The 16,887-nt window shown below is 36.2% G+C and overlaps 2 protein-coding genes across 4 annotated transcripts in view; both read left to right on the plus strand.

Annotated features, from left to right (window-relative positions):
* Positions 1–2,677: 2,677 nt before the first annotated feature.
* Positions 2,678–7,897, plus strand: LOC144026945 (uncharacterized). Of its 3 annotated transcripts, none has more exons than XM_077534122.1 (4): positions 2,678–2,774; positions 3,669–3,763; positions 4,160–4,186; positions 5,011–7,897. In XM_077534122.1, the coding sequence occupies exons 2-4, from the start codon at positions 3,757–3,759 to the stop codon at positions 6,138–6,140; spliced, it is 1,164 nt and encodes a 387-aa protein (XP_077390248.1). In that variant the 5' UTR covers positions 2,678–2,774; positions 3,669–3,756; the 3' UTR covers positions 6,141–7,897. The 3 variants fall into 3 exon arrangements, with proteins under 3 accessions (XP_077390248.1, XP_077390246.1, XP_077390249.1); XM_077534120.1 differs by lacking the exon at positions 2,678–2,774 and adding an exon at positions 2,796–2,879; XM_077534123.1 differs by lacking the exons at positions 2,678–2,774; positions 4,160–4,186 and adding an exon at positions 2,796–2,879 and having other exon boundaries at positions 3,669–3,822.
* A 2,746-nt stretch (positions 7,898–10,643) lies between these two features.
* The window catches only part of LOC144026791 (amyloid-beta A4 precursor protein-binding family A member 3), a 36,385-nt gene continuing 30,141 nt past the window's right edge, over positions 10,644–16,887 (plus strand). The window contains exon 1 of the mRNA XM_077533794.1: positions 10,644–11,400. The gene's annotated coding sequence lies outside the window, so the exon portion shown is untranslated. The remainder of the gene's footprint in view (positions 11,401–16,887) is intronic.

Here is a 16,887-nt window from a genome sequence, read left to right on the forward strand (position 1 = left end):
ACGTTAACATGGCTCATAACCTTACTCTCTCTCGCTGAAGTCTCGCTAGTAAAACAAGTCCATTATCTTCTGCTTCTGACCTCCACACATTCCATTCCCAGTCCTGTTTACGACCCTCCCCCAAGAACCCCCTCCCTACTTCTTTCTAAACACAGGCAGTGTCCCTCACCCTAACCCTAATATTCACAACAAATAAAGCTCTGTCTTTGAAACCCTAGCACACGTGAAAACATGAACCCCTTATCATGAGGGCAATTTTGATGAAAACGCCTAAAAAAGGTGCACCCAGTTTGAAGCTGTCCCTGAACCATTTATCGACATAGTATTTATTTATTTATTTTTAAGATAACCCTTTGAATTTTTGCCACTGCAAGATAAGGGGTTTTAACCTGTCAAAATCAGAATATTCATTACAATAACCCTTAACCTCTTAGTGATTAATCCCCCTTCATCCTTTATGTTTATAATACCTGTCATGCAACGTCATAGGCACCCTTTCATCCTGACCTCTTGACCTCATCAATAATTTTTTGACCATGTGCTGCCGCATTTTTCTGCTTGCATGGTCTCCTGCATGTGTATGGTTAAGTAAAATTAGTTGAGATCAGGTGTGCTGTGAATATATTTGTGAGATTTATATATTAATGGAAGGTGTTAAGTCCATCTACAGGGGATTAATTTATTGATTTGCTAAACTATAAATAAAACGGACACAAAATGATTTTTGGAGGGAGCTCTCTTCAGCGTTAGGATATATGTTTTCTAGGATTTGCTCTTCATTTTTGTGGGTAATGAAGATGTATATTTCATATGTATTAATGTGTCAATCTAAAATAGATTAAATATTTTAGAAAGTAACCAATGTCAATAGTTATGTTGTATATGATCGAAAATTAAAATAACTTACTAGATCACAATCCGTATATCTGAACAATTATGAAAACATAAATAAAGGCAAGAGTGCTAAAGAAACTGATTTGACCACCAGTCATAGTCTCTAAACATAAGGCCTAAAATGAGCTCAAATATTGAACTGCAATCACACTTAGCTCGTACTAGAATGTGCTTGAATTACTATTAGCAAGGGCTACATATATATATATATATATATATATATATATATATATATATATATATATATATATATATATATATATATATATATATATATATATATATATATATATTAGGGGTGTGAATTGTCTAGTACCTGACGATTCGATTCGTATCACGATTCACAGGTCACGATTCAATTCGATACCGATTAATCCCGATACGAATTTCTAAGTCGATTGTTGCGATTTTTTTTCATTCAAATTTAGAAAATACTAATCAGTAAGCTTGTAGAGTGTAAGATTTATATGAAAATGTATTATTTATTTATCTGAAATTTCAGTCTTATAGAGGTTGTAATCTGTTTCATGTTTGAACAGCATTAAAATAAAATATTAAGGCTTAATGTTCCGTTCATATAACATTCTTCCATGCTCAAGGTGTGAATGCTAACCCGAAGTCAGACGTTTTGTTGAATATTTTTCCATTAAAAATGGAAGATTAAAAATCGATTCACACACACACACACACACACACACACAAAAAAAAAAGGCAATGATGATAAGACGTTGAATCAGTAAGACTACCGAATGAACAATTCTGAGCTCTTAAAAAAAAAAAAAAAAAAAAAAAAAGATTTTTTTTTATTGAATCGATTCGAGAATCGCGCGATGTAGTATCGCGATATATCGCCGAATCGATTATTTTTTTTTTTTTTTACACCCCTACATCCATCCATCCATTTTCTTGACCGCTTATTCCTCACAAGGGTCGCGGGGGCTGCTGGCGCCTATCTCAGCTGGCTCTGGGCAGTAGGCGGGGGACACCCTGGACTGGTTGCCAACCAATCGCAGATATATATATATATATATATATATATATATATATATATATATATATATATATATATATATATATATATATATATATATATATATATATATATATTTTATTTATTTATTTATTTATTATCCCAAAAAGCAGATAAAGCCCAGGACCATTATTTCTACGTTGTTATTTTTTCTTTCTTTCTTTCTTTCTTTCTTTCTTTCTTTCTTTCTTTCTTTCTTTATTTCTTTCTTTCTTTCCTTCTTTCTTTCTTTCTTTCTCTCTTTTTTCCTTCCTTTCTTTCTCGCGCTCCATTTCCGGTTTGAGGGCAGCAGCCGCTGATCTGGATTACTGGATTACTGGATATCCGCTAGACCAAGGCTTTTGAAGCCGCGAGGCCGCCATATTACTCCTCCCAAGTAAATTTGTTAAACATAAGACGACTTCAGACATTTTACAACTTGCCTTAAATAAATGTATAAACGATATCCTTAATGATGTTTATACAGGAGGAAACATATATTATTTTTATTAAATAATTATACCTGTAATTTAACAAAAGATCCATCTGCCAAATCTAGGGGTCTAAGTATTGAGCGATAAAAGAAAAAGAGGGTGTCAAAGCAGCACAAACCGTCACCTTGTTAGTGACCATAACTCCCCCCATCGCCCTTCCAAGTCACAAGAGCCTACGAGCTGTACATGTCTAATCTGTAGCGTATGGGTATACGTACAGTTTTTAAGTAGTCTGCTCGCGAGATGGGAGGAATAAGATGGCCGCCCTGTGGCTTCAACTGCTTCCACGGGCGTGCATCGTATTAGCGAGCGGCTATCCAGTAATATATACAGATCAGTGGCAGCAGCAGACTGCAGTGTCGCGGTTGAATCGTCACGTAAGTGTTTTATATTTCTATATACAGTACAGTGTTTGCTTTAGTGTATGTTGTCCTGTGTGACTGTTGATGACAATGCGTATGTCGCTAGGGACGTGCAGTCGGGTAGGTGGATGTGTTAACGCGAAGTGTAAAAACAAAACAACTTAATCTAATGATTGCGATTATTGTTCCAACAAAACAACCGAAATCTAATGATTACAATTAATTATTGGTCCAATTTCCATTTTAGTTATCTGGTCTGTGGCTGTGCTTTACATCGATTTTCTTTTTCAGTCCAATAATGTAACATGACTTATGAAATAGCTGATTGCACATGTCTTATTCATGCTTATCTCGTGACCAGCGTATTATTATTTTGGCTGCACAATGCTATCTTGGTTGACGGACAGTTCAGATGTAAACTGTCAGCTGGCACTTGAACAAAAATGAACTAGTAACTCTTATTCAAAAACTGCTAACAGACGCCAGCACGAGCGCGTTCTCAACGTAATCAGATTGGGATCACATGATTGGTGATGTTGAGTGTAATAAACTCTATGATTGACTTCTAGAGAACAACGTGAACATGATTTGGCTCCTGTTGTCTTTTGGTTTGGTTTGGTTTATTCATTTTTTTCTTTCGGAAACATTACAGCTTACATCGATCACATCATTTGCAACATTGTGGCAGTGGCATTAGTGGCAGTTAATGTCAAATTTTGGGGGGTGGCGGGAGTTTCTGGGGGCTGGAAAAATCACTAAATATGTCACCAAGTTGGCAACATTAATTGAAGAAGGATATGGCTTGTGATCAACCATAAACAAGTACAGTATAACAGATATGTATAATTAATTTGATAATGTAAATGATCTGAGCTTTTTTTATTTTTTTTTATTTCCTGTGCCTTGCAGATGTTCAGTAGCTTCCTGTGAAGAAAACACACATAGACCTCCACCATGGAGCACTCTGACCCAGAGACTTGGCATCAAAGACTGGAGGATGGAATGGAGGACACAAAGTGGAACACTGAATCCCAGTAGTCCTACCGTCATCACAACAAACAAAGTGAGGACGAAGGCTAAGCCTATAACAGCAACTAAGCCATCACAAGCTGAGAACATAAAATGCCATTTTGTAGTATATTTGGGTTTCATGTGACGTCACGACAAGCGCCCAACCCCAGGTGGGGACAGGAAGTAATTTTCCCCATAGGAAAGAGCTGAGAAAATGCTGAAGTTTTATGCTGTTTGTGGCTGTACCAACTGGTTTAATCGAGAAAAAATAACAGCCATAAAGGTGATTTAAAAAAAATAAATAAATAAAAAACATACCTAAAGAAGACGGCAGACCTGGATTAAAAACCTCAGTCTGAAATCCAGAGGAGCAAAGAAGGACAACGCTCGTATATGCAGTGATCACTTCGTAAAAGGTAAGGATACAGTAATTAAACTACTGACATAGCTGAATAAAACTCTCGACAGGCTGCTGTGATATTACCGGAAACATAGGTAACCGTAATAATACTCAAGTGGAGTTTGTTCTACAGCTTGTATATCTATGCTAGGTGGCCGTGTCTTTAGCTTCGTTATCTATCACAAGGAGTGGTTCTTAAATTGAGGTCCTTCTTCCAGGAAGGCCACAACATAGGTTAGACCTCTGAGAATGGTTAACCTAGCAACACGTCGAAAATAGCAGGTAAAGTAACAGTTAGCCAGCTAGCTTGTAGCCTGATGCCAGTGGTGCCTTTGTGTACATTTGAGTTGAAAAGAGAATGATCCTGAATCATATTTACTCACCCTAACAAAAACAAGACAACAGTCATTTAGTGCTTCTTTTGATCCGAGTTCGCTGTCCCAACCACACACAAAGTAGTTGTAAGCCTCCAGGCTTTTATACGCCTTCATTTGGCTAGCGGTGTAGTACGATGTCTGGAGGACGAGGTAGTTTGTGATGTCGATTGCCTCCACACCAGGCAAATCCGACACAAGTTTGGAAAAATCTCTTTTCCTCAGAGTGTTAAGATAATATCTGACATATTTTACTATTTTTAGGGCCTGTCAGCTATGTCCAGGCTCACCCAACGCTTTTGCGTAGTCGTTTTCCATCATTTTCAATGGGTGTTCCCTAACTCTTGATCCCCAGTTGAATTTTACGCGCCGCCGGAATCATGTGATTTCAACCCACCTATACATCTGAATATGGCCTATATGACATGTAAATGATCTGATTTGCTCTCTTCTTTGTGTCCTGCAGATGTCTATCAACTGATACCGGGGGCAACAACAGTGGTTTCTTTTGTGCAACCGGCCGCGTGGACCTCCAATATGAATCAGGAGGTGCCGGAGCCCCCCAACATTAAAGAAGAGGAAGAGCCTCTTCAAGAACTGGACAAATCGGATGTCGCACACTCTTCACCTTGTCTGAAACGTGAACGTGGACCTACGCCATCATGGCTTCGTCACAGTGAAGGAGAAATAAAAATAAAGGTGGAGCCTGTAAGCAACAGCTCAACAACAAAAGCTGATGGAAACCAAAGGAGTGGATTTGAATTAGACAACCACTTGGGTCCACTTCCACATGTTGAAGACGATGTGGAGTCAGACTCTTCTGATGAAGATGAAGCCCAAGAACCTTTGAAGAGCAAAAGAGACAATGAAGGTGACAACTGCGACACAAAGTACAAAATTGTCTGTCGTGTTTGCCATCGAAGATTCCAACTTTGGTCACATTTGCGAACACACATGGCGACACATGTGACAACACAGACAAAACCAACAGGGGACAAAACACATTCCTGCTCATTTTGTGGTAAAATCCTCTCAACTAGGAATGCAGTCACCCGCCATGTGAGAATGCATACTACAGTAAAAGAATTTTCCTGTTCAGAGTGTGGTAAAAGTTTCACTTTTAATCAGCAATTGACCGTACACATGAGAGTGCACACTGGAGAAAAACCTTTTCCCTGCTCAGTTTGTGGCAAAACATTTTCATGCAAGGGCAACCTTTCAAAACACATGACGACACACACTGGAGAAAAGCCATTCTCATGTTCTGTTTGTGCTCGTCGATTTTCTACTATAAATGGTAAGACTTCTCACATGCTAACACACACTGGAGAAAAACCATTTTTGTGCTCAGTTTGTGCTGAAAGTTTTGCTTCAAAGGGTAATTTACAGAGACACATGAGAACACACACTAGAGAAAGACCCTACAGCTGCTCTGTTTGTGGTTTAAAATTTGTTCAAAATGAACATTTGGTGGCACATATGAGAACACACACAGGTGAGAAAACGTTGAGCTGTGGTGTGTGTCACCAAAGATTCTCACGTAAGCATCAAGCTGACAAACACAAATGTATTGGTGAGAACACTAGTACTAAATAAAGTGTGGAATTAATTTGCTGTTACATTTCTGATTGCTCAGGTTGATTGGAAGCAGGGGGCTCATTTTCAGCCCTGGAGTGTCAGGGCTCAGACCGGCCCACTTTAGTTTACATTTGTAATGAACATACACAATTTTACAGTTTATGGAAAAATGTAAAAGAGATGAGCATTCCTCCGATATCCATATTGCATTTATCAAAAATGTCATTTACAATTGAATGCTCTTACACTTCACAAGACACACTTACCAAATGAATTTAAGGCAGCTCACTCTGTAATTCCTGTTAGTGTTCTTATTTTGAAACGTGTTCTCACCACTTCTGGTGCACACTACTGTCCTGACTGACGCTAACTTGAAGAGAGCAACGGAATCGTCGGAGGCTTTCCCATCATGCTTTGTTGCTGTTACTCGTCACACTTGTGATTGTGTTTTGCCTCTTATGTGTTATTTTTGTACAGACAAGGTTTAATATACTTTTATTGTTAAAAGTTTTTCTACTTTTGATATTAAATTACTGTAACTCAATAACACCCTTTGTAACAAAGACAGGCAGTCTATTACTATACTATACAATATATAATGACCTGTAAGGATGATCAACGTTACGATAAGACAGTCAACATAAAATGACTCTGTGCTCTTTATTTACTATTTATGAATTTATTTGGAAACAATTGTTTGGACTCTTGACTGCCGTTTCGCAGCCCTACAGATGGCCCAGTCTGTTCCTGATTGGAAGTCAGAACAACATTTAATGTTTAATGGAATGTTTTGAAATGAAATGTATCTTTCTTTGATTTTATTATTTGATACTCTAAAAAATGTGATCATATTTGACCTTATAATTTGGAATGCAGATTCAGATGAATCTTTTTCCTGTGCTGAAACAAATTAGTAATGGCTTCGAAGTGACTCCTAAAACGCAGGTACACTAGAAATGTAACTGTCAAAATAGTCATTCAATAGGTATGAATGAGACTTTCAGTGCTGTAGCTTAACTCAAAAAGTGAAACGTGTTTACATAATGGCAGTGGAAGAGAAGTGGGCAGCCTTCCCAATCCCCATAGATCAGGGATGGGCAAACTCGGTCTTCAAGGGCCGGAGTCCTGCAGGTTTTGGAGCAGTGGGTAGGCCTATACTCAAAATTACTAATTAAAATACTTCACTGTTTTCTCTTTGGTGTGTTGTTTCAACATGTGCAAGACATGTAGACGGCATTATATGTCTGTTGAAAACCAAGAATGAAGTTGAGTCTTGATTGAATTCAAAGGGAGTCACACTTTACATAGCACATGTGGTTAACGGAATTGTAAAGAATGTCACAAAAAAATAAATGAAAGCATAAATGCATGTCGTGTCATCTGTCATGGGACGGGAATGAGCAACACAAGGCTGCGGTGATGTACCATACACACAACAGGACACCAATCCCACTTCCCTTACAGTTTCAATAGCAGTTCTACTGTTGTTTGAAGCATAGCAAAAAAAAAAAAAAAAAAAAAGCGCCACAAATGGGCTTCATGTCAAATTTTGATGCATGAAGTCAAGAGGTCATGATGAAAGGCTGCATATGACGTCATGAAAGTTATAAAAATGATCGATGGGTTATGAGAATGCGAGTGTTTGAAGTCCTAGTCATCAAAGGTCTCTAGAAAAAAAGAGCAATGGTTTTACGACCGGAGCTGAGAGAGGGAGAGACGTTTAAAAAAAAAAAAAAAAAAGAATGGCCCTGCACGCGGATCTGATGTTACGTGTTTTTAAAAAAGAATGAAGTTTTCTGTGATGTAAATAAAGTCACACACAAGTTTAATGGAATAAAAAGTTAAAGAAAAGCGTATGCAAGTGTGCTGGTCTTTGTTTTTTTGTTTTTTTTTTAAATAAATAAAAAGAGGGGCGGCAGGGGTGGACGAGTGGTTAGCACGTCCGCCTCCCAGTTCTGAGGACTCCGGTTCGAGTCCAGGCTCGGACCTTCCTGGGTGGAGTTTGCATGTTCTCCCCGTGTCCGCGTGGGTCTTCTCCGGGTACTCCGGTCTCCTCCCACATTCCAAAGACATGCGTGGCAGGTTAATTGGGCGCTCCGAATTGTCCCTAGGTGTGCGTGTGAGTGTGGATGGTTGTTCGTCTCTGTGTGCCCTGCGATTGGTTGGCAACCAGTCCAGGGTGTCCCCTGCCTACTGCCCAGAGCCAGCTGAGATAGGCGCCAGCAGCCCCCGCGACCCTTGTGAGGAATAAGCGGTCAATAAAATGGATGGATGGATGGATAAATAAAAAGAGGAGGAGGAGCTTATGAAACTTAACTGTGAAATGCTGGGGGTGAGTATTCTCATTCATACCTGTGATATCGAGGACCAAAACTGCCAAAATTCAAAATAAATAAATGACTAAATAAATAAATAAATGACTATAAGAGAAAATAAAAACGGATATATAAAATCTATAATTCAAAAATTAAATACAAATGTATTTATTTATTCATATATACATATATATTGCTCTTTTTATTTCCATGTATATTTCTTTTTTTATATATAATTTTCAAATTATATTTTTTTTAGATCCATTTTTTTTCACTTTTGCACAAATTCTAACCACCATCTAGTATTACATTGGGTAGGCTATCATAAAAAAATATATATATATATATAAAAATAACACTGTCAATTGTAATCGAGATGTAAATATGTAATATTTAACATTTTCAGTAAATTTCATACAAAGAATCCATACAATATCATACCAATCCAGTCTTAATAAAAAAAAAAAGGCATTCTTTCTATCGTCTTGCACTCTCCCACAGATTAAACCATTAATTTTTTTATATATATAATTAAGAGTTATATTCCTTTCAGTTTGTAACACTGTGAAATAGATAAATTTACAACCTGCAAAATAGTCTCTAGTCTACACCATTCTCACAGAAAGCACATGCATTATCATCTATTTTAAATCGTTTTTTGAGTAAATCTTTAGCAGGATAAACAGCATTAAAAATTTTAAAGTGTGTCTCTTTCACTTTTGGTGGAATAGGGAGTTTCAAATAAAGTGATCTTAGGTTTGTAATGTCTGACTTATCATATTTATTTCCAATGTTATTATTGTTGCTTTTACCAGGGAAAAGAGTACCAGTGAGACACTGTCTAATGAACTTGTTTGTGCATTTTCTGTCAGTGAGAGAAATCCCTTGAATATTAATGGTGGGTTGACACTGATGCTCAAGTATATTTTTTGTCAGAAAAACAATTTCCTTAGGCAGCACTTTCACCACACGTTCAAATTAAATTCTAGGAGGGTAGAAACTATCTGCCACAAAATTGCTCATAGCTCAGCATAGTACCATCAGTGTTCATCAAATGTACAATAGACCATATATTAGGAAGAGGCTGAAGTGCAGTACTAGATGTCCCCAGCAGATCCACTCCAGGTACTCTTGATCTGCTGGAGAGAAGTGCATCCCTGGACGGTTGAGGTTAGTACTAACTTGGGTTTCCAATTGTGGGTTTCGGTCAGTTTTTAATAATAAAAAAAAATACTGTTTTAAAGTTTAAAAAAAAATACTGGTTTAAATAACGAAAAAAGAAAGAAGAGGTCCAAAGCCGCGTGGGCGGAGTCAAACGTTTAGGGCGGACATGTTGCGGCACGCCTCGAACTGCGCGCTGCAGGGCGGAGGGAGCGAACTTCTTCGTTTAGCGTTGAACGGCAGGTAGCAAACTCCCGTAGTGCATTACCGCCACCCAAGGATTTGCCGTGATTACTGCATTGTCTCACAAGCTATTTTTTCCTGGTATGATTTGCAACCTTTTCCCACCAACTTTATTTAACAAACGTAATTTACATTAATTAATTAGCTTGCAATTTACATTTTGACATCAATAAACACTGAACATACATATTTATAAATGTATTACAAATAAAGCTGTACAAAACAAATATATTATACTCAACACAAATTACAAATAAAACAAAACAGTGTCTAATTGACAAAATATAAAGCTTGAGTTCATTAATTAAAAGCAAGGAATAGTGAAGCTCCCATAAATTTAGACATATGTATGTGGAATTATGCCAATATCTAAAAAAAACATTTGATCAAAAACATGTTGGATTTTTTTTTCATTTTTCTCTGAAAAACAAAAAATAACATTCTTCTAAAACAATGCAAAACTTTTATCAATATAATTTCTTACAAAAATGCATACATTAGAAAGGACTCTTATATTTCTTACCAGAAGATTTTGAAAAGCATTCTTTTCACGCCCACCTAGATGAGATGTCACTGAGAGGTTTTTAAATTTCTCTTAGTTTGCTAACGAAAGTATAGAATTGTTTATGCATAAATACAAAGTATACTTCAGCCTGAAGCATCACATAGGCCAATACCAAAATCGATTTTACACACCCTGTCAGATGTCTAACCAACCCTGCTAATTAATGTCCACCAGCCCCCAACAATGATGGGCATTGCAACACACACTGATAAACTTGAGACTGATTCCAAGGGGGAACGGAGGAGGAAGTGACGCTGCTGCCTTGCTGCTCGACATTAATTATATGGAGATAAACTACATCACCGGGCCCTGTTACGGGGCCCGTGTCTGTAAGTTTTAATTCACAACGTTTAATTTACGACGTTTTTAAATCCTTAAACACGCCAAAGTTCTGCCATCACCGTGCTCACTGTGCCTGTTTGCCTGTCCCACCGTCGCTGCCGTTCGGCGGGCCGGAGCTTCTGGTTCCACCGTCGAAACTGCTAGCCGGGCTTGCATGCCGGAACAACCGTTGCCGCTGCTCAGGGGCCTGTTCCACCAGTTCCGCTGTCGCCAGCCTGTTTCGCCGTCGCTGCCGCTCGGCGGGCCGGGGTCTCTGGTTGCAGCTGCCTACCGGGCTCGTCAGCTGGATTGACAGTCGCTGCTTCTCGACGCGGCGCCTGACCAGCTCTGCCATCATCGCTACGCACCGGGGCTTGCCTGGTGAATCGACCGCCGCAGCTACTCGACGCCGGGCCTGCCCAGTTCCGCCGTCGTCGTTGCGCACCGGACTTGCCTGATCGTCTCTCAGTTGCTGCTACACGGCGGGCTTGCCTGTTTTGCTCACCGGGCTTGCCTGCATCGTTGTTTTTCGCCATTTACACGTGACTGCAGTACGGCGAGGGGGAAGAGAAGGAGGGGGAACCCTCAATCTCAGGATACTTTGGACAACAACATGCCACCAAAACAGAAACAGGACTCAAAACCGGAGGAGGACTACTTAACGCTCACACAGGTAAACAAAATGCTACAACAACAAAACGAACTTTTCAATACACTCCTAAATCAACAACAGGAACAATTTAAAGGATTTGTTAAAATAATACTGGATTCAACTAATGCACGCATTGACAATATCACCAGAGAACTACAAGAAGTGAAGGGGAGTCTGCAATATACGCAAAAGGAGGTGGATGAGCTTAAAACAACTCAAATTAATCACATTGAAAACGGTAAAACCATGCAAACTGAAATGTACAAAATATGTGACAGTTTAATTATTTTAAATGATAAAATGGAATATTTAGAAGGACAGTGTAAAAGAAACAATCTGATTATTGATGGAATTGAAGAATCACCAGGAGAAACATGGACTGACACCGAAGATAAAGTAATGAAACTATTCAGAGACAAATTACAATTTCAGGAGAAGATAGAATTGGAGCGTGTGTATCGGACTGGCAAACGGGAAACTGGGAGGACCAGACCCAGGACAATTACAGTTAAATTTGAAAAATACAAAGATAAAACAAAAATTCTACAAAAAACAAAACATCTTAAGGGCACAAACATATACATAAATGAGGATTTTACTGATATTGTTCGAAAAAAACGGAAAGAACTTATACCAGAAATGAAAGCAGCACGGGAAAGAGGAGAGATTGCCTACCTAAAATACGACAAGCTTATAATTCATCCCCGTACAAGCACACCCAGACACTTGCACCAACACAACTCATCAATAAAATGAAGGAAGACACAGTACACTTGATGACGAAAAGTTGACAAATACTAGAATGGAAAATCTATACCCAAACACAAAAAAATTACAAATATTTGATTATACGGAACATAAGACATCTGATCCAGAAAATGGCATTGACCCAGATACATTTTTATGTAGTAACAACTATGACCTTGCCTGCGAGTACCACACTAATGAGCAATTCAATGCAAATGTAAGTAAGGATTTTCGTGCATTCTCAATCATACATTTTAATAGTAGAAGTCTATATAAAAACTTTACAGAAATTAAAAAATGCTTGAGTAAAATAAATAAATTCCAAATTATAGCCATATCAGAGACATGGCTTGATAATGAGAAAATAAGCGATATAGAAATGGAAGGATATGAATTGTTTACAATGAATAGGGAAAACAGAAGGGGAGGAGGAGTTGCAATATATGTTGATAAGGTTTTCAAATGTAGTAAAATTGAACATCTAACTACTACTGTGGATAATGTAATGGAATGTGTAACTATTGAAGTTCATATAAAAAATATGTCAAACGTAATTATAAGTTGTATATATAGGACACCAGGATCATGTCTTGATACATTTAACGATAAGTTAACAGATATCCTTAGTTATACAAATGATAAAAAATTGCGAATATTGTGTGGTGATTTTAACATTGATTTATTAAATCCTAATGGACATCAGAAAACAACTGATTTTATAAATATGATGTATAGTAATAGTTTATTTCCTGTTATTATAAAACCTAGTAGAATAACAATCGATACAGCTACACTAATTGATAATATATTCACAAATAAAATTGACCTTAAAATAGAAAGTGGACTCCTTATTAATGATATAAGTGATCACCTCCCGATTTTTGCAATTTTTTATGATTATTTTGATAAAAAAATGAAGCCGATTACTTACACATTTGAAACTAGAGCAAGAACAACACGCTCCATGGCTGCCTTTAAGTTGGATTTAGAGAAACACAACTGGTCTGAGGTTTATTCAAATAACGATCCTGATATTGCATATAGTGAATTTCAGTCAACCATTATTTCTCTATATAATAAACATTGTCCATTAATTAAGATTACAAGAAAGTATAAAGGTCCAAATAAGACATGGATGACGAAGGGGATACAGAATGCATGTAAAAAGAAAAATAATTTATATAAAAGATTTATTAAATTGAGAACTGTGGAAGCTGAAACAAAGTACAAGATCTATAAAAATAAATTAGCAAATATTATTCGAATAAGAAAGAAAGATTATTACTATGAATTATTAGAACAGAATAAAAGCAATACACAAGAAATATGGAAAACACTAAATCATGTAATTAAAAAAAGTTCTAAAAAAACAAATTTTCCACAATATTTTATAAAAGATAACGATATGGTAATTGATGAAATTTCTGACATAGCTAATAATTTTAATGAATATTTAGTTAACGTGGGCAGCAACTTGGCAAACAAAATCCCAGAGCCAAGAAACAAACGTGAAATAGATAAGAACATTGTAAATAATTCATCCACAATGTTTCTTAATGATGTGAATGATATAGAAGTATTAAATGTTGTGAAAACATTAAAAAATAAAAAGTCTACTGACTGTCTTAACATTGATATGACATTAGTAAAAAGTATTATAGAATATATTGTAAAACCTTTTACATATATTTGTAATTTATCATTTAAAACTGGTATATTTCCATCAAAAATGAAGATAGCCAAAGTCATTCCTGTTCATAAAAGTGGAGAAAGACACACGTTTAATAACTACAGACCAATATCATTGTTGCCACAGTTCTCAAAAATTCTAGAAAAATTATTTTCATATAGATTGGATAATTTTATTGAGAAACATAAGCTCTTAAGTGAAACCCAATATGGGTTTAGAGAAAAACGGACCACCTCAATGGCAGTCATGGAGCTTGTAGAAGCAATATCTACCGAAATAGATAATAAAAAATTTACTGTTGGGATTTTTATGGATTTAAAAAAAGCTTTTGATACTATAGATCATTCTATATTAATGAATAAATTAAAGAAATATGGAATAAGAGGTTTAGCTTATAAGTGGATGAAAAGTTATTTGGAAAATAGATATCAGTATGTGCAGTTTAATAATGTACAATCAGAACACATGAAGATCACTCATGGAGTTCCCCAAGGGTCTGTGCTCGGCCCTAAATTATTTATACTGTATATAAACGATATTTGCTGTGTCTCAAAAACATTGAAAAGTGTTTTATTTGCTGATGATACAACTTTCTATTGTTCAGGAGAAAACCTGAAGCAGCTTCTGACTACTGTGGAGTATGAATTGAATATATTAAAAAAATGGTTTGATGTAAATAAATTATCATTGAATTTAAATAAAACCAAGTTCATAGTTTTTGGCACGAGACAAATCACTCATCAAGTCAAAATTATGGTGAATTCAATTGAAATAGAAAGGGTGAATGAAAATAAATTCCTTGGAATTATTATCGATGATAAATTATGTTGGAAGCCACACATAGAAACTGTTAAAAGGAAAATGTCAAAAATCATAGGGATACTCTATAAAAGTAAGGATGTTTTAAACATGAAATCATTATATATATTATATAGTTCATTATTATTACCATATTTGACCTATTGTGTGGAATTATGGGGAATGGCATATAAAACAAATACTAACACCGTTTTCAAATTGCAAAAGAAAGCTATAAGAATTATTAATGGATCAAAGTATACAGAGCCAACACATCCACTATTTATTAAATTAAATGCAATGAAATTTTATGACTTGGTGGATTTTAAAATAGCACAAATAATGTATAAAGTTTATAACAATTTACTCTGCCACAGTACTCAGAAGTTATTTGAAATTAGACACAGTCCTTATGATATAAGGGGTACAAGTGTGTACAAAAAACCCAAAACAAGAACAAATATTAAGCAAAGGTGTGTATCTGTAAAAGGTGTTGATCTGTGGAATCAATTGGAAATTGCTCTGCAAAATTGTGATTCAATGCTGGAGTTTAAAAAAATGTTTAAAAGTAAAATTCAAAAAAATTATCTATGTCAAGCCAGTATATGAAAAATGTACATGTGAGTATGTGTAAGTGATCTAGATAGGTATTATGGTATATGTTTAGTAAATTTATGTATATATGTTTTTGGTAAATGTGAATAGGTTAAGTGCACTTGTGTGTGTATATATATATAACTTGGGTTATATATATCATTTATTATTTTATTATTATTATTTTTAATAATCAGTAAATGAAAATTGTATTAATAATGAAATAAGTTTAAATATATTTAGTAAAAGGGGTAGGACTAGATAAGTTTTTAACTTCTTCCTACTCCCTTTTGAACATGTAAGTTATGATTAATTGAATGATTATGTTATTGGGATTTTCTTCTATTTTGATTGTTGTTGTTTTTTGTTTTATCTCTGCTGTTCATTTGTTTATATGTTCAAAAAAATAATAAAAGGAAAGGAAAAAAAAGCATCTCCAGCAAGCCTCAGAAATGTCACGAGTGTAATGCCAACTTGCCCTTGCTGCACATCTGTGAGCAGACACCAGTCTGACCCAGGAAGTCAAGACTTTATGATGCCTGTAATTCATGAGATATGATCCTAGTGGGGGTTTCGGTCAGCATATGGACCAAGTGAATTGGTAATTACAAAGGGTTTTTGGGTGGCGTCTGCTAATTTAGTAAAGCAGGGTGCTCAGTGCAGTAGCAACTGCACGGCAAGTGCAGCAGCAATGCTCCCCATCCAACCTGATGGAGCTTGAGCGATGCGCACAGTGACGGACGGGTCCATTCAAAATCGTATAGACACAAATTTAAACACGTAGCACTAGCAGTAACACAACTGAAAAAAAAAACAAAAAAAACATTTAACCTTATTGGAAAATTGTCACAAGTACACGTCTGCAGAGGAGCAAACACATCTTGTGCACTCTGCTCATAAGAATACCTCCGTTGCCTGTTGTTTTCTTTAAAACAAACAAACAAACAAACAAACAAACAAACAAACAAACAGCTACTCTCCTACCCCAAAATATAAAACTACACCCTACTTCACGTACGTAGTATAGCCATAACACAATAAATACATATTTCCAATCAGAATACTTTCTAAACTCTACTATAGACAGAGGCTTACATGAGTACCCATTAAAACCATCCGAGGAATTAATTATAAGATATTTCATTCATACGCAGTCAAATAAAAAGGATAATGTGAAAATATATCTAATCTTACAAAGATTTATAAAATATAAGTTCCTTACAGTACATTGTCCTAGCTAATTAAAGAATAAAGTTTGAATCAAGTATAAAGTTTGCTGCCTTTTGACTGGCTCAAACATTGCCCATTCGAACTCTTTGTAAAATGTTTCAAACGTAGAGAAATCAATTAACATAATACCGTAACAAAGAACGCCTCATCTAATAATCAACGTCCTATAATATATACCGGTAATTATTTCTCTCTTCTCTGTAAGATGTTCCGCCCCCCAACCACGAGTCATGGCCCATGTACACACGCACGCACACGCATCTTTGCTTCATAACCCTCATTTTGTAGGGGGAATATAATTTTTATTCATCACCAACCGTTTCATTTACATCAAACATTATTTAAAAATACAAACCCTCATCATAGAATTTAATACACATTTTTTGCAACCCTCATCACAGAATCCAAGACACATCTTTTGCAACCGTCGTAAACTCCTCCCACTCCCT

This window comes from Festucalex cinctus, chromosome 10 (assembly GCF_051991245.1).
Source record: "Festucalex cinctus isolate MCC-2025b chromosome 10, RoL_Fcin_1.0, whole genome shotgun sequence".
NCBI lineage: Eukaryota > Metazoa > Chordata > Actinopteri > Syngnathiformes > Syngnathidae > Festucalex > Festucalex cinctus.

Excerpts from the sequence above, each read along its gene's own strand:
- LOC144026945 (XM_077534122.1), top strand. Across the intron at positions 4,187-5,010 it reads CAGTGATCACTTCGTAAAAG|ATGTCTATCAACTGATACCG; the intron begins GTAAGGATACAG and ends TGTGTCCTGCAG.